At 42.4% G+C, this 18,728-nt stretch overlaps 1 protein-coding gene across 1 annotated transcript in view; it reads left to right on the top strand.

Annotated features, from left to right (window-relative positions):
• The window catches only part of LOC124613855 (epithelial discoidin domain-containing receptor 1-like), a 616,622-nt gene that overhangs the window by 498,677 nt on the left and 99,217 nt on the right, over window positions 1-18,728 (top strand). The window contains 1 exon segment of the mRNA XM_047142580.1: window positions 11,179-11,328. Coding sequence (XP_046998536.1) covers window positions 11,179-11,328 — 150 coding nt within the window.

The following is an 18,728-nucleotide window of genomic DNA, read 5'->3' as shown; positions in this document are numbered from 1 at the left end:
AGATGAAAGTTGTGCGAGGTGGTACGCAAAGGAACTGGAATTATTTTTTAAAAGCTATATAGTTTCAAATTTGTAGCATAACAACGCTGTCACCTTCAAAATACTTTCAATTACAACTAATACATTTATCCCAGCGGTAATTCCACTGCTCGAAACATTTTTTGTGGTTATCTTTAGAAATAGCTGTCAGCTCCTTCTCCTTTTTTCTCCATTCCTTCAGTGCTCTCAAACTGGTGTCCTTTTGTAGCCCTTTTCATGCGTGGAAATAAGAAAAAGTCGCATGGAGCCAGGTCAGGTGAGAAAGGTGCTTGGGGTAGCGGAACCATGCCACTTTTAGCTAAGAACTGTCTAACAGAGATGGCTGTGTGTGCAGGTGCGTTTTCGTGATGGAAGGAACAGTCTCCTGTCTGCCACAAATCGGGTTTTTTTGACGAAGACCGAGCTCCAAAATAACCCACTAATCTCTGACAGTTCATCAATTGTCTGTCGACGGTCTTTGAGCACAAGCTCTTGAATTTTTCCAATATTTTCGTCGATTCGGACAGTTGACGGACGTCCAGAACGAGGTTTGTCATCAATCGACATGTCGCCGTTTTTAAATCGAGAAAACCGCTCGTACACTTGCGTTTTTACCATAGCATCGTCTCGGTAAGCTGTTTTCAACAGTAAAACAGTTTCAACAGCATTTTTACAGAGTAGAAAACAAAATTTCAGAGCTGTAAGTTGTTCACTTAAAGTTGCCATCATAAAAAACGAAACACGAACAAAACAGCGCTAGCAAAAGCAATTACTTCAGATGAACAGAAGAAATCAGGTCGACAACACAGGCGGCGCTGAACTGGTAACGAGTTGCGCTATGTACGCGCCTAGCGGCAGAAACGCGTACTGCACAAGCTCCGCTCACTACCAGATTTCCGAAGAAGTAAATTTTAATATGAACAGTAATTCGCTTTATCGTTGTTTCTATTATAGCCGTTATTCTGAAGACTGGTTTGGTGCAGCACTTCACCCTAGTCTGTTCTGTGCAAGCCTTTTCATCTCTGCATGACTGCTGCTTATTATAGTGAATCCTATGTCTGCCTTTTAGTTTTTACCCCCACACTTCCCTTCGTTATCATATGGACATTGCTTCTTGCCTAAGGGCGTACTGCACCAACTAATTTCTTCTTTTCGTCATTTTGTGCCACAGATTCTTGTCGTTGTTGTGATTCAGTACCCCTTCCTTAGTTGTCCTGTTATCCGCCTTATCCTCAGCATTCTTCTGTAGCACGACATTTTCAGAGCTTCTGCTGCCTTAATTGAACTGTCTGTCGTCCACGCTACGCTTCCGAAAAAGGCTGCACTCCAGACAAATACTTTCAGAAACGATTTCCTAACAAGTAAATTTACGTTCGCTAATAGTCAGTTACTCTGCCACCCAAATGAAAAAATACTAATCTACTGCTACTAGTTTGTCATTATTAATCTAATTCCTTCACCGTCGCCGGATATAATTCGACCATCTCTCTACAACTGATTCTGTCCTTTGCCGTCTCTATCAGAGACAAAGTTTAGAGTTCTTATTTCTTCTGCCTAAGTTTTAATTTCCGTTCAGATATCTCCTTTGTTCCCTTGTCTGCTTACTCATTGTACAGATTGAGCAAGTCTGGGGGAAGGCCTGATTATTGATTCCTTTCATATCCGAGCCTCATGATTTTCGTCTTACAAAACGTCTCGCTCCCTGTATTTTACCTCTTTCACCTCCATAACATCAAGGAGTACATTCTAACCGAAATTGCGAAAAGATTACTTCAACATACTACTGTATGCAAGCAGAGCTGGAGAAGTAAAGAGGGAAGTCAAGCTTAAATTTCGAGGAGAAAGGAAGGGTCTGATTTACCACCTGGGGTGGTTCTGAGATCTAACTACAGTAGTTGTTTCGTCTATCAAAAGAAGCCCCAGTAGATTCTCAGATCTGCACCTCCCTTGGATTTATTTATATTTATCTTGTGGTCATTGGTTCGTGAAACACTAAATATCCACGGATTCGTATAGTGTTTGAGGTGATTTTAAGTGGTTGATACACAAAGAAAATTTTTCCGTAATATTCCTTTATTTATTCTTCAGTACAAAACCAAGACATATTACTACTCTTCCATGTAATAGTCCATGTTTCAACCATACTGTTTAATACAATCGAATCACAAGACTCATTCTTCAAGTAACTGACCTACCTAACTGAACACTCTCCAGAACTGTGCACAACTGCTCACCCCAGCTGAGGTGCTTCATTCTTTAGAGTGACACGTCGTATCTGTGGCATCAGACACACCGCACGCCGGAATTACAAAGCTCCTTATGAATTAAATGAATGTTACAGTTTATAATGGAGCTGAACGCCAGTTGTCTGTGTGACTCAAGTGGATCCAAGTAGCATTCAGCGACCCTCAAAGAATGGAAGTTCTGCTTGCATACAAACCATATTATAATATACTAGTGCTTCTCCATTGCTAAATAAATGTGGGAATCGGATATATATTCTAAGTTCGTTCTCCCCCCCTCTCCACATCCTCTCCTCCCTCCCCCACCCCCCAACTCCGCCCCCAATTTCTCACTATCTCGTCCTGCCCGCACTCTCTGCGAATCTCCTACTTCATCGACTCTATCTCCATTTCCTCTCCCACCTCTCAGTCCATCTCTCTCCTACTCTCCCTGACCTTGAGTCTTGTTTATTGTTGTAAATTCAGATTCCACAGAAGTCGTCTAAGAATAAGCTATAAATACAACTTTCCTGTTTTATATGAAACCTACTGTGAGGAAGAAAAGAGAACAGCACATGTATATAATTATTGTTTATAATTATATAAAATGATTAAGAATATATATGGGAGAAACAAATTGTCGAATGCTTTAAATGCCCTGTCAGCGCAGTTAAAACTATGTGCGATATAGAAAGAAAAACCACACTTTTCGAGCTGAGCGTAGCACAACATTTTCTCGCAGTCGGTTTTGACAGAAAACCTGTCGATATGTAAAGTGTCGTGTAAATATCGTAGTATAGATTGACTGAACCCGGTTGGTATGGGGTTAGAAACATCAAATTTATAGAAGAAGGAATGTCATAAAAATTACAGAAAATGTAAAGGAATGTAGTTAATACACAGATGAAAACATTTCAATCACAGATTACAAATATGTACAGGCCAAAGTACCTCGTAAGTTTTCGATGCATTGCTGACAATCATTGAAGTAAAAAATACACTCCTGGAAATTGAAATAAGAACACCGTGAATTCATTGTCCCAGGAAGGGGAAACTTTATTGACACATTCCTGGGGTCAGATACATCACATGATCACACTGACAGAACCACAGGCACATAGACACAGGCAACAGAGCATGCACAATGTCGGCACTAGTACAGTGCATATCCACCTTTCGCAGCAATGCAGGCTGCTATTCTCCCATGGAGACGATCGTAGAGATGCTGGATGTAGTCCTGTGGAACGGCTTGCCATGCCATTTCCACCTGGCGCCTCAGTTGGACCAGCGTTCGTGCTGGACGTGCAGACCGCGTGAGACGACGCTTCATCCAGTCCCAAACATACTCAATGGGGGACAGATCCGGAGATCTTGCTGGCCAGGGTAGTTGACTTACACCTTCTAGAGCACGTTGGGTGGCACGGGATACATGCGGACATGCATTGTCCTGTTGGAACAGCAAGTTCCCTTGCCGGTCTAGGAATGGTAGAACGATGGGTTCGATGACGGTTTGGATGTACCGTGCACTATTCAGTGTCCCCTCGACGATCACCAGTGGTGTACGGCCAGTGTAGGAGTTCGCTCCCCACACCATGATGCCGGGTGTTGGCCCTGTGTGCCCCGGTCGTATGCAGTCCTGATTGTGGCGCTCACCTGCACGGCGCCAAACACGCATACGACCATCATTGGCACCAAGGCAGAAGCGACTCTCATCGCTGAAGACGACACGTCTCCATTCGTCCCTCCATTCACGGCTGTCGCGACACCACTGGAGGCGGGCTGCACGATGTTGGGGCGTGAGCGGAAGACGGCCTCACGGTGTGCGGGACCGTAGCCCAGCTTCATGGAGACGGTTGCGAATGGTCCTCGCCGATACCCCAGGAGCAACAGTGTCCCTAATTTGCTGGGAAGTGGCGGTGCGGTCCCCTACGGCACTGCGTAGGATCCTACGGTCTTGGCGTGCATCCGTGCGTCGCTGCGGTCCGGTCCCAGGTCGACGGGCACGTGCACCTTCCGCCGACCACTGGCGACAACATCGATGTACTGTGGAGACCTCACGCCCCACGTGTTGAGCAATTCGGCGGTACGTCCACCCGGCCTCCCGCATGCCCACTATACGCCCTCGCTCAAAGTCCGTCAACTGCACATACGGTTCACGTCCACGCTGTCGCGGCATGCTACCAGTGTTAAAGACTGCGGTGGAGGTCCGTATGCCACGGCAAACTGGCTGACACTAACGGCGGCGGTGCACAAATGCTGCGCAGCTAGCGCCATTCGACGGCCAACACCGCGGTTCCTGGTGTGTCCGCTGTGCCGTGCGTGTGATCATTGCTTGTACAGCCCTCTCGCAGTGTCCGGAGCAAGTATGGTGGGTCTGACACACTGGTGTCAATGTGTTCTTTTTTCCATTTCCAGGAATGTATTATTTAGAAAGCAGTGATGAAACAAATTACCTCTATTAGGATATTTTGACCATGTACATCACCATTTGATATTTCAGTAATTTCAAAATACATTTCAAAGAAACTGTTTTAAAGTAAGTTGAAAAGGACTCCCACACCACGCGTCACAGGATTACTGGATGGAAGTAGATCCCACAAAATTCATTGCGTCGCTTTGAATAAGAGGTGATTTGGAGTTGCAATAGCCTACATGTTAGTAATGCAGGCAATAATTCTTGAAAGAGAAAACTGTGATTGTAAATATGTGGAAAAAGTTGGATGTGGAAAGAGGCGGATAATTACAAACAATTTTATGTGGTAGTCAAAAGTGCCTGTACGTTATATCAGCATCAGCTTCCATTACATGGATATTAAAGTTACAAACTACGAAGGGTCACAATTGTGAAGGAACGGAGTAAGCATAGATCGTGTAGTTCCAATTGGTTTTTGATTTAAGGAAAAACTGGAGAATTTAGTACGATTATTTCGCAGTTCGACGTCAGTACAATTCTCATGATCTGATTGTGGTCTAGGAATGCAGTGTGCACGTGGTGGGACGCGGCGGGGGGGGGGGGGGGGGGCGAAGTTAACACTTGCGTGAATAAAACAGCAAAGGATCCCTCAAAGACTCCTCAGTTTGACAACAGTGTCGTTACCACATGTGCCCTAGTGCTGAGCACTTTAAAAATGTACCTGTACAGAGAGAACCATTCACCGGATTCCTGGGTGCCTGCGAGATAGGCAACCCTTCGACACCGTCGCAGATGCAGTGAGGCATGCAGGGGGTAATGCTGCTGCTTAGGGCCACTCAGCTGTGGGGTGTCGAAAGCCGCCTATCCCGCAGGCACCTAGGAATCAGTGAAAGGTTGACCCTGTACAGGTACATTTTTAAAGTTCTCAACAAAGGTGTGTAGGTGGCACCAGCGGTATTACTGAACTGAGGCTCTTAGAAGGCCTCTTCGCCGTTTTATTCACGCACGTGTCACATTAAAAAAAAACTGTTCAAATGTGTGTGAAATCTTATGGGACTTAACTGCTAAGGTCATCAGTCCCTAAGCTTACACGCTACTTAACCTAAATTATCCTAAGGACAAACACACACACCCATTCCCGAGGCAGGACTCGAAACTCCGCCGGGACCAGTGTCACATTCAAACTCCTTTATCCACACACCACAGGGGAACACGAAATATGAGGAATGAAAAAGCATAGACATCCTCTTCTACTTCGGATAACGTTCAAATTTCGTCGAGTGGTTTTGAACACTCCTGTGTACTAGAGCAAAAATAGCGGTAGCCCTACACTGCATGGGGTGAGATCAGTGGGGTTGCTGCCGCTCGGTGCCCTTGGAGAACCGTTGAATCATCCAGGAGGCTGTCAGCTGCCTCATAGGCTGTCAAGAACGTCGTCCTGTCACACATCATAGTGGAAACCGTTGTTGTAGACCATGAAATATGTGAAAATGAACGCCCCGAGGAAGGGGTAGTTTCGTTGACCCCCTTTATGATAGCTCCTGAGGCCTTTTAGTGCCGATTCTGAGCAGCATTGTTTCCGAAATGTTTTCTCTCGTTCACCAATAAGAAAACTGTGTGATTTAATGCAGCGTGTTGCGGTTCTCATGTGAGTAGGGGACGGAGTAAAGGCCTTCCCTTAGTGTAATACATCGACGGTCACGTTGTGCAGAATTTTGGTCAAATGTGACATCGTTAACCGATCATTACACCTCACAAAAACATCTTACAAGGGGAGGCCGCCAATTGTGAAATTCAGATTCAATTCATACTGCGCATAATAAAAGCTCATGGCCAGAGGTGTAATGAGGCAAAGCACCAAGATGCACTTCTCAGCCGCTGTCGAGAAAATCGACAGTTACAAGAAACCGTTGCGGTGAAATACTCTCAACGATTAATAATCGTCGACAGCGTCGTGGCGCAGCGGTAAGCGCTCGGGTTCGTAATCCGGAGGTCGCCGGATCGAATCTCGCGCCATGCAATTTCTTTTTTTTTTAGTATTTGTTTTTTGTTATTCAAATGTGTCTATACACACACACACACAAACACACACACACACACACACACACACACACACACACACACACACACACACACATATATATATATATAAAATTCCCGGCAATCAGTTGCAACAATTATGCATATAATAATTTGTTGAAAGTCGTTTGTCGTGGAAAAACTGGCGACTTCGAACATCATTCTGTTTTCCGCAAACAAAGTTGTATTTCACAAATGTTATTAATTGTCTTCATAATGTTAACCACGTATAGTTAACGGAAGACGTAGAAACGATATTCCGAAACGAATACGTATAGCGTAAGTCAAACGTTCGAATTAGAATAGAAACCCCACGAACACAAATTTGCTGTGGCAGGTATGAAATATAAGCTCCGTTACTCGCTCGTTACACTTGAAGGACAGATGTTGAATGGGCCGAAACGAGCCGCCGCATAAAAGCGTAGTTGCCTGCTAACTTCGAAAGAAGGTAGATGCGGTCCCTAGCGCAACTTATAACATCGTCGAAAATCAGTGCGGACGTGAGAGCTTTGGTACACGCTGTTAAACAAACGGAAAAATTGAGGCGGTACAATTGGAGAGCGATCCGCCTTCACCAAAATGCATAAGCAATTCATTAATAGTTTATATATATATATATATATAAACTTTTCTGAGCTCAACCCTTTGATTCTAAGTACTATTATGGAGCGTTTTAGTAATTACAAAATTACCCCAGGTGGTAACAAATCCTCCGCCATCAGTGGCGCAACTAGTCTATCGGATTCTGGGGAGACTAGGCTGAAACGCTATATCCCAAACCAGAGGAAATCGAAGTCTTTTGACCGACTCATGCCCAAGGTCGAAACATTTTTTGGAACTATCAATATTAACTCTCTCTTGACACCAGGAAAACTCTATAAATTAGGAGACACACTAAAAGAACAAAATATCAAAATTTTAGCCCTGCAAGAAACAAGGTTGCCTGATGAGAATACCATGGATTTTGGAAACTACCGATTGTTTAAAAGTAAAACAGACAAAAGAATTCTTAAAAACACTCCGCATCTGGGTGTTGCATTCGCAATTTCGCAAGACATTCTTGGCTCCGTAATCGAAGTAAATCCAGTAAACAACAGACTAATGACAATTTCCATGAAATGTGCAAATAAAATGTACTGTTTAATTAACGCACACATGCCTATCAACCAGGAGAATAAAACAAATCCAGAAAAAGTAAATAAGTCATGGGAAGTGTTAGAGAATACAGTCTCCAAAATTCCTCAAAATTATGTAAAGATTTTAATGGGTGATTTTAATGCACAGTTAGGGAAAGAGAGAAAATTTAGAAAAACGGTCGGTGAATTCCCTGCACATAAATGGACCAATCAAAATGGAAAGAGGCTGGTAGAATTTTGCAGAAATTTCAATCTCAAAATTATGTCAAGTCATTTTAAGAAAAAACCTTCAAAACAAAAGACATGGCGATCACCTAACAAGGACATAGGTGAATTCCAAATTGACCATATTGCAATCTCGTATCCATGTCACAAAGAAATTTTAAATGTTCAAGTTCGTAAAGGCGCCAATATTGACTCAGACCATTACTTAACCCGTGTGAAACTAAAGCTAAAACCCCAAAATTTCAACAAAAGGACACCATTAATCCCCAAATTTGACACCAGTAAAATCCAACCATCATTATTAGCAGACGAATTTGACAAAACAAGTGCACAAAATTGGGAACAACTCAAACACAAGATTATCAAAACAGCTCAAGATCAAATTCCTTTACGAAAACACAAGAAACATGCTTGGTGGAATGAAAACTGTGATCATGCAATCAAAGCCAGACAAGAGACATTTAAAGCATGGAATAGCAACAAGACAGAAGACACATATGATACATTCCTGACAACTAGAAAATACACTTCAAAACTAATTAGACAAACAAAAAGACAATATGAGAATAGTCAACTCTTAGAAATTGAAGAAGATTTTCAGAAATACAATACCAGAAATTTTTATAAAACTTTTAAAACCAAAATAAAGGGGTACCAACCCCAGAATCTTTGCTTCAAGAAGGAAAATGGACAGTTGGCTCTTAACAACCAAGAAAATTGCAAAGAACTTTCTAAATATTTTAAGAATCTTCTAAATTGCCCCGAGCCCACAGAAAGATTTCCACCAAAAATTCCCCAACAATGCAATCCAGTTTCACTTGAACCAAATGAAGAGGAAATCATTAAAGAAATTCATAGGTTGAAAAACAACAAAGCATCTGGTGAAGATGGAATTGTTGCAGAACTTTTAAAGGCAGCTGGTCCAAAAACCGTTAAAGAAATTACTTCAATCATGCAAAACATTTGGCAAACTGAAAAAATTCCTGATGAATGGAAAACCGCCTTGATTCACCCACTTCATAAGAAGGGAGACAAAACTGATGTTAATAATTACAGAGGAATTTCTCTTCTTCCAGTCACATACAAAATCCTCTCTCAATGTCTTCTGAACCGAGCACAACAACAACTTGAATGGAAAATTGGCGAATATCAAGCAGGTTTCAGGCCAAATAGATCTTGCCCAGAACAGATTTTAGTCCTCAAACTAATTCTCAGACATCAAAAAATTTACAATAAAAAACTAGTTTGTACCTTTGTAGATTTTAGAAAGGCTTATGACTCAGTGGATCGTGAATCTCTTTTCCAAATTGTGAAAGAACAAGGCCTGGATCCTAAAACCACGGCAATTATCAGAGACACGCTAACTGGTACAAAATCAAAAGTAAAGTTCAGAGGAGAAATTTCAGAATCCTTTGAAATAAAAACAGGCGTGAGGCAAGGTGATGGACTCTCTCCGTTGCTATTTAACTGCGTTCTAGAAAAAGTAATACAAGAGTGGCGCGAACGAAAATTGGAGTTCAAAATTGACCAACCAGTGAAATTAGGACGAACAAATATTCGAATAGACTGTTTGGCCTTTGCAGACGACTTGGTTATTCTAACGCAGGACATCCAAATTGCTCAGAAACAAATAGAAATTCTTAAAGAAACAGCAGAAAGAGTAGGTCTCCAAATCTCATTTGAAAAAACACAGTATATGACTAGCAACAAACTGGCACCCAAACTTTTGGAAACTAAGTATGGAAAAATCAAAAGAGTTTCGCAATTCAAATATTTAGGTGAAACAATCTCAGAGACTGGTCTAGAAAAAATTGGAAATGAAATTCGTTGTCAAAAGATGGAGACAGCTTTTAGACTTACAAAAGACATCTACAACAAAAAATGTCTCTCGAGGTACTCTAAATTGAGACATTACAACACGGTCATAAAACCAGAGTGCCTTTATGGGGCTGAAACGCTAATTTTAAACAGAAAAAAGGACATTCAAGAAATCCAAAAAAGAGAAAGAAAAGTAATCAGAAAAATTCTAGGTCCAAAATATACTGAAGAAGGAACATACAGGCTAAGAGCAAATAGTGAAATTCACCAATACACCAGCATATATTCGGATATGAAAAAACGCAGATTAAAATTTTATGGGCATATTAAAAGAATGGATGCTACCAGACTAACTAAACAAGTAGTGGAATTCTACGAAAATCGAAGTAAAGCTAAATTTGAGACAATAAAATGGATTGCTGCTATAAAAGAGGACATGAAAGAGGCAGATATAAAACAAGATGAAATTCAAGACAGAAAATTATTTGGGCAAAAAATTCATGACTGGGTAGTTGGTCAAGCTGAAAAACCAAAGAAAACTGGAACCACATGGTCTGATGAAAGGAAAAGAGCTCATTCCGAGAGAATGAAAACAATTAGGGCAGAGAGAAAGGCTAAAAGAAAATAACTGAATGCCCCGTGATTGTACTTCGCGTGGTCCAGTAGGGCCCAAACGTGAATAATAATAATATATATATATATATATATATATATATATATATATATATATATATATATATATATATATATATTGAATTACAAAAAACTAATCATAAAAAAAATGTTGCACGGCGCGAGATTCGATCCGGCGACCGACCTTCCGAGTACAAACCCGAGCGCTTACCGCTGCGCCACAACACTGTATAAAACCATTAACCGTAGAGAGCATTTCACGGTAACGGTTTCTTTTAACTGTCGATTTTCTCGACAACGGCTGAGAAGTGCATCTTGGTGCTTTGCCACATTACACCTCTGGCCATGAGCTTTTATTATGCGCAGTATGAATCGGATCTGAATTTCACAATTGGCGGCCTCCCCTTGTTAGATAAGCCCTTTTTCTCGCAAGTGTCGATACCTTGATGCTGAGGATGACGCTGCAGCGTGCTGGACGTTTTTACCCTTACAGATGAAGGTCTTAGACACCATCGAGCCTAGCGCGAGTCCAGTGTGCTTGACTACTGCGCCGCCTCACCCTGTGTTTATTTCAGTAGTTTAGGTGTTGTGCAGTGTGACAGTACAGTGGAGCGGTCTCGCGTGTCGGCAGCAGTCGGAGCGGCGCGAGCAGCACCTGGAGCCGGGCTGCTTCACGACGGTGCGCATCCCGAGCGAGGCGCCGCCAGAGACGACGCCGCTGCTGCAGTTCCCCAGGCACCGCCTGCGCCCGCTAGAGAAGCTCGGCGAGGGCGCCTTCGGCATGGTGAGTAGGCTACCTGCCAGACACCACTTGCAATCTACTGTCCGCTCTCACCCTGTGTCCGCAACCTAACAGCCGCAGCAGCTGCAGTACGAGCAACATGGAGATACATCTGCATCAGTACATCGCGCATCATTGTCCAGCACAGGCATGGGCAACCTTTGATGATCTGCAGGTGTGATTCCAACACTTAAGCTAGTGCGCCACCTCATCACGTGACATGACAGTGGTGTCCCTAACACGTAAAGGCGAGACTATAACTTCAGTTACATTAATGTTTATCGAGAAACAGACCGATATGAATGGCACTCATTTCCCAGTGTGCCAAGCCAACAAATCATCCCTCAAAACGCGCGTTTGTGAAAGTAAATTCATTTCATATTCATGCCATCCCATTTATATAGAGGCCACAAACACTATTTCTCAATAGATCTGATATAATCACATTTTCCTCAAGACATTTTCATCTCATCTTTACCTACAATAGTGATGGCAGCTGCAGAAATGAATTGAAATTTGTGCCATGGCTGGGACTTGAGTTCAGGCCTCCTTGGTTACTAGGGAGGGAAACTAGCCATTCCCCACCACAGCACTCCAGCTAACATGGGTGTACAGCACGCTGCCCTAGTCCAATGCTCGCTGTAACACACACTTCAGTCCACACCTTCAGCTTAATCTAAGAAGGGGAAAATAAGCTGAAGATGTGAATTGAAGTTTGTGTTAGGGAGGGTACTGGACTAGGCAGCTGTTAGCTGTAGGGCTGTGGTGGTGTAATGCTAGTATACCTGCCTAGTAAGCAAGGAGCCCAGGCTCAAGTTCCAACCATGGCACAAATTTTAATTCATTTCTTCAGCTTCAAACACTATTTCTTTACTTACAACATTTTAAAATACCCGTGTTAAAAGTTCTGCAACGCGTTTGGTAAAGAAGCATTGTTCAAGACATACAAATAAATGTAAACATTGAAGATGGAATACCAGGCATCTTGAAACGTCATCATGGAAAAATAAACACCTATAAAAGTAACAGGTTGCAGCTGGTTTATTAGAAAACTTACACTGAATTTCAAAAGTTTCAGTGTTGTAATAGGTCCACAACGCACAAGAATTACTTGCTAATGTTAAAACGATGAAAAATGTAAAAACGAAACACAGCAATCCCAGTCGACAAGCAGTTAGGAGTAACTTCGTGTTTTCAGGCAACACACAGGTCATTAGAGTGTGTTCATATTCACAAACACTATTAGCAAGTACCTTTTAAATGCTTGCCCACAAAGACTCCCGATAACTGATTTCATAGGTACAGGTTGAAATAAATTAAGCCATTCTTTCTTTTTTTAAAAAAACATAAACGTCTAAATCGCTTAAGCGGAGTTAGAACGGATATTTTTTCCACATTTTCGGATTTTTATCTCATTATAAAATTTGCAATTTTCCGAATAAGAAAATATACATATCACTTATCAACTCACATGGGAAGTATTTTATTTTATTTTTTAAATATAATCTACACCGGTTGAAAATGTTAAAATTTTTATGTGCATTACTTCATGATCTAATAAAATCGGTAATTTTCTTATATAGAAGCTGTGGATTCATGTGATATAAAGGTCATGCCCAGAAGAGGATGGGCAATAGATTGAGGAAGTTGAAGAAAAGTTTGAGAGACAAAAAACTTTCTGATGGTGAAACCATAAGAGGTTGGCTAATAGACAAAATGATTGATGAACTACAGCAGTATTATGGGATGGCCATTAGAAATAACACTATGATTTGTTGAAAATGAAGCAGGCAGTTTGGGGTACCTTCTTCCACAGACTGTCAACTGATGAAAAACCAGTACACCACCTTTGCTCTCCTGGACCTGATTCATGGTACAATTACCGCAATGCCCAGTACTCAAACAGTTCATACAGTCACAAACATTCCATCCCAGCAGCAGTCATGGATATCATAAGTCCTGTTTACAGAGACTTGGAAAATCCTGAATTACTGAAGAAGTGTCTGCATGGGCAGACTCAAAATCGCAATAAGTCGTTCAATAATATTACGAAAGTGGGGGTCCAGTGATGCTGTTATTGCTTTTAACGATGGCAACATTGGTATGGTGAAAGTGCTACAGCATATGGGAATTAATCCTGCACCAAACTGCATTAGAGAACTTGGACAAGGTTCGTATTGATGAAGCAGAGCATGCAGCACAGTTGCCCACTAAGGAGTCCAGAAAGAAGAAAAAACTTGAAAAAAATCAAGACGATATATAGTATGGTGCAGGTTGCTTCTGAGCGTCTAAAAATAAAAAATTAAGCATATATTAAGTGAGTTACAGTCTTTTGAAACTTCAGAAGCCGTTCCTGAAAATTTACATTTTCTGTTGCAATTTTCCCTATATCTCAGAAACCACTTCGAGCAGAGTATTCAAATTTTCAGGGAGAGATAACATACAAATCCTGAGTCTACTGACCTAAAGGAAGAACATAATGTTATGTATAATTCAAATTATTTAGGATAACGTACAAAAAATTACACAAAATTTTAACTGTGTAATTAAAAAATTGTATTTCCGAAATCAGTGGCTGAAATGCAATTATCATAGTTCAGTAGACACAGAACATACAGTTTAATGTCCTGTAAAAGTTTCATGTCCATGGCTACAGTCTTTCCTAAAATACAAGGAAGCCAAGTCATTGAATTTTACATTGTCGGGGTAGGCATCGGCGCTATTACACAGAAGCCAACCTGGAAAAATGCGGACAACAGAATGGCTAATTGTCAGACCTATGATACTTGCCCTCTTACGCTCAGAATGTGTTGGTAACGCTGAGAATATTTCGGTAGGTCTCAATACAGCATGTCAATACTTGAAGTATTGACATTACGACAATACTTGGCCTCAGGTGGTGACTGTGTTAGCGTATTGATATTAATGCTGAACGTGTGAGGGACCCTTGACTGGTTCTCTCTCCCACGACTTTTCTTCCGTGGGCCAGACTGGAACCAATCGGTGGTCGCCGCGTACGTGGTACAGCACGTGCTCAAGGGTACTTCGTGTAGTTGCTTATCATCGCCCACATCTGTCCTACAAGCGAGTGGACCGACAGAAAAACAAACAAAATTTTTGAATCTTTATTGTCCCCTCCTTACGATCCTCACTTGAAGGTGACCTTAGGTGCATTTTGCATCATGTCTCCAATAATGTTTCATTATACTTACCGAATATCGTTTCCTTACGAACGTGCGGTGTTTCTTAGAAAGACCTCATGTAATATTCTGAAAGAGTGCCGTAACAGTCTCTTAGAAGTCGAACAATGTAGCTGGAAGATTATCCTCCGATGATCCACTATATACCTAACTTCCATAGCCTGTGGACTGGGATACGCACTGGATTGCCATATCGGAAGACTCCACTACTTCTACGACAACTTGACTAAGCATTCCTGGACATAAACTAAATTGTTCTGTTTGGCATCTTTTGTACTTTGACTCAGCACTGTTACGTTACAAATTAGCAAACTTGTTCTGCTGTAACTCTTGTTTCAGAGAGCTGAATGAATCAGGGTATTCGTCAAGTTCAGTGTCGCCCTTACTATATAATTTTGAGACGCGTTTGGCACAAATATTTATAAGTGCACACTAAGAAGTGCTACCAAACTGTTCTTCTATTCATCTTCAATATCATTGACTTTCAGTCACACATTCTCATAGAACCTCAAAATACACAAGCAGTACATTGTTAAATTGCAGATAAAATAACGATGCAGTAGCTAACATACAATAATAGCAGTCTATGGTTATCTGGTCATTAAGTAAGAAAGGAGTGAGCTAATAACCCAGTATCCATGCATATCTTCAGATTTCTCCAAGAGGGAACATGAAATTATGTTTATTTTACAATTTGACAGGGCTTAGCGCACAAAATCCTTTTTTGTTAACTGGCTCTGTTCGTGGCAGAATACGAAGCTGTGCGTGAAACATCTCAAAATGAGCAGAACTTTTTAGCCTCTGCGGCTTAAATGTTTCAGGTGTGGCAACCAAGTAAAACATCGAATGTGAGACCCAGAAATCTCACAGGTTCTTCAAACATCAGAGTAGTGTCTCTCATTTAAAAAGCACGCATGTTAAAATAGTGACGGAAAAAATTAAGATTAACGCAAGCAAGTTTTACTAACAAAATTTGACACCAGTACTGTCTATTCAGTCCTACAAATAGCAATACATATGAAGTCTGTTTCAACTGACGAGTAATTGCTGCAACGCTTGCGGAGTAGAATATACGGGGGTTGCCCAGAAAGTAACGCACAGTATTCCTTTTTCTCAGACGAAAACAATGCTACGACTACGAAACGTTACGTATGTATTATATGACGTCTCATGATAGAGCGCGCCAAGTTTCTGTCACTTCCGACAGAAAACGTAAGTGGAGGACAGTTTCAAAATGGCGTCTGTGGGTGATGTACGTTACAAGCAACGTGCCGTCATTGAATATCTCACTGCAGACAAAGTAACTGTGAGGAATATTCAGAAACGCTTATGCAAAGTCCATGGAGCACCTGCTGTCGACAGAAGTAGAGTTAGTCGCTGGACACGATGGGTGAGGTCATCAGAAGGCGGTTCGGCGGAGCTCCACGATTTGCAGCGGTCAGGGAGACCATCCACGGCTGTCATACCTGACATGTGCAGCGAGCTGATGTCATTCGTGAGGACTGACGCTCTACGACTCGGCTGTTGGCGCTGCATCTGTCAATCAACAAAGGAAGTGTGGATGCAATTATCCACACCCTTGTATATTCAAAAGTGTGTGCAAGATGCTCCCGCGGTATCTAACGGTGGAGCACAAATCGCACACAGAAAGCATTTGTTTTGACTTGCTGCAACGTTTAGAAGCTGAGAGGAAGGCCTTCTTGTCCCAGATTGTGACAGCTGATGAATCCAGGGTTCATCATTATGAGCCCGAAAGAAAACGACAGTCGATGGAATGGCGCCATTCCCACTCTCCACTGAAGAGAAAATTCAGAGCAACTGCTTCAGCCAGTAAGACCATGCTCACCGTGTTGCGGGACTGTGAAGGTGTGATTCTCATTGATGTGATGCCAAGAGGCGGTACCATTAATTCAGAAGCATATGGCTCGGCCACCTGGACAAGGATTGGTACCGACAGGGCACAGACGCCCTTGTTTGGCGCTGGAAGAAGGCCATAGAACGCGATGGAGATTACGTGGAAAAATGGGGTGTGTAGATAGAACACCATTCTTTCCAGTGGTCAATAAAGAATTATTGAAGGAAAAAAAGTGGTGCATTACTTTCTTGGCAGTCCTCGTAGGTCATTTTCTAACAGTAACCCTTGGAAAACGGACTAAAACGTGAACATATTAGTACTGACTGCTTTAGCAAACATCGTCGTTCCTAAAACAGATGCCTGAGAAACGAAGTTTTCCAGCTCCCTGCCAGACAATCACTGTCCGAATATCTAATAAGTCTCAAAAGTAATGACCGTTGAAGATGAGTAGACTTCCTGGAAATCGCCATTCCTAGGGCTATCGGTGAACATTGTGCCTTGAAATACTGTCGTAGCTCTTTCCAGCTCCATAATGGACGTTCATTCGGGCAGTTAACAGACATCAGAGGCAAAGCATTTCGTTCATAAATACCCGGCATTCGGCATTTCTTACGTACTCCCAGATCTTTTCGTAACATAGATATATGATCTAGTTTCTCCGTCTTGTAATACCCCCTAGAATTTGAGACGTATGATCGTACCTTCAGCTTCATGAATCCAGCTTAGAGTTAATTTACACCGTCTGACAAAAAAAGTAAGGCATCCAGAAGGGTCGCAGGAGGCGAAATGAATCTTCGCAATTTGAGAGGCTATGTGATATTCCTTCAGTGACTACAAAATAGGGTACAGCAGTCTGTCCCACAGCTGCTGTAACTGTCCTTGATTTCACAGGTGCTAGCACTAGGACGGTCCCACACGTGTTCTATCGGGGGCAGATGTAGGGATTTTGCTGGTGAAAAGTCTTCGACCGGAGCCTTCGCGAGTAGTATGTCTGGCTTCACGTTCCCATATAGTCGAATATCGGACCCCGTCAAATCTGCACACTCCACAAATCTGGATACTTCACGGCACGACCACCAGCCCAGATGGAGGCGCACAATGAGGCCCCTTTCAGAGCGTATTGGGTGCTGATGATGACCCTGTCCCACGCGGGTATGCGCCTGCCTCGTGCGCTTCACAGTGATAACTTCTTTCGCTGTTGACACCCCTTATATACCCCACCAGACCTGGTAAAAGCACGAACACGAACGACACCTGGTATCCGTTCTACCTGTCATGGTGCACAGCAACTCCAATCGGTAACACACTCACCTATGGAGTGCATGAGTATGAAATTGAGTTGATATCTGACCAATCTTCTGGGAGCTTCACTTTTTCCTCGGGCAGTGTAGAATATCTGACAGTTCGACTGTTAACGTTAATACTGCGATTTTCTCAAAAGTACCATTTTCCTGTCTCGTTAATGTTACACACTTTGACTCTCCGACCATCCACGTTTCTGGATCTCCTCAATTTCTGTGCTCATAATGTGACCCTACCCCCATGAACCATGGACCTTGCCGTCGGTGGGGAGGCTTGCGTGCCTCAGCGATACAGATAGCCGTACCGTAGGTGCAACCACAACGGAGGGGTATCTGTTGAGAGGCCAGACAAACGTGTGGTTCCTGAAGAGGGGCAGCAGCCTTTTCAGTAGTTGCAGGGGCAACAGTCTGGGTGGTTGACTGATCTGGCCTTGTAACAATAACCAAAACGGCCTTGCTGTGCTGGTACTGCGAACGGCTGAAAGCAAGTGGAAACTACGGCCGTAATTTTTCCCGAGGGCATGCAGCTTTACTGTATGGTTAAATGATGATGGCATCCTCTTGGGTAAAATATTACGGAGGTAAAATAGTCCCCCATTCGGATCTCCGGGCGGGGACTACTCGAGAGGATGTCGTTATCAGGAGAAAGAAAACTGACATTCTACGGATCGGAGCGTGGAATGTCAGATCCCTTAATCGGGCAGGTAAGTTAGAAAATTTAAAAAGGGAAATGGATAGGTTAAAGTTAGATATAGTGGGAATTAGTGAAGTTCGGTGGCAGGAGGAACAATACTTTTTGTCAGGTGAATACAGGGTTATAAATACAAAATCAAACAGGGGTAATGCAAGAGTAGGTTTAATAATGAATAGGAAAATAGGAATGCGCGTAAGCTACTACAAACAGCATAGTGAACGCATTAATGTGGCCAAGATAGATACGAAGCCCACGCCTACAACAGTAGTACAAGTTTATATGCCAACTAGCTCTGCAGATGACGAAGAAATTGAAGAAATGTATGATGAAATAAAAGAAATTATTCAGATAGT

Source organism: Schistocerca americana, chromosome 4, assembly GCF_021461395.2.
Source record: "Schistocerca americana isolate TAMUIC-IGC-003095 chromosome 4, iqSchAmer2.1, whole genome shotgun sequence".
Lineage (NCBI taxonomy): Eukaryota > Metazoa > Arthropoda > Insecta > Orthoptera > Acrididae > Schistocerca > Schistocerca americana.
This window is presented reverse-complemented; position numbering and strand designations above follow the sequence as displayed.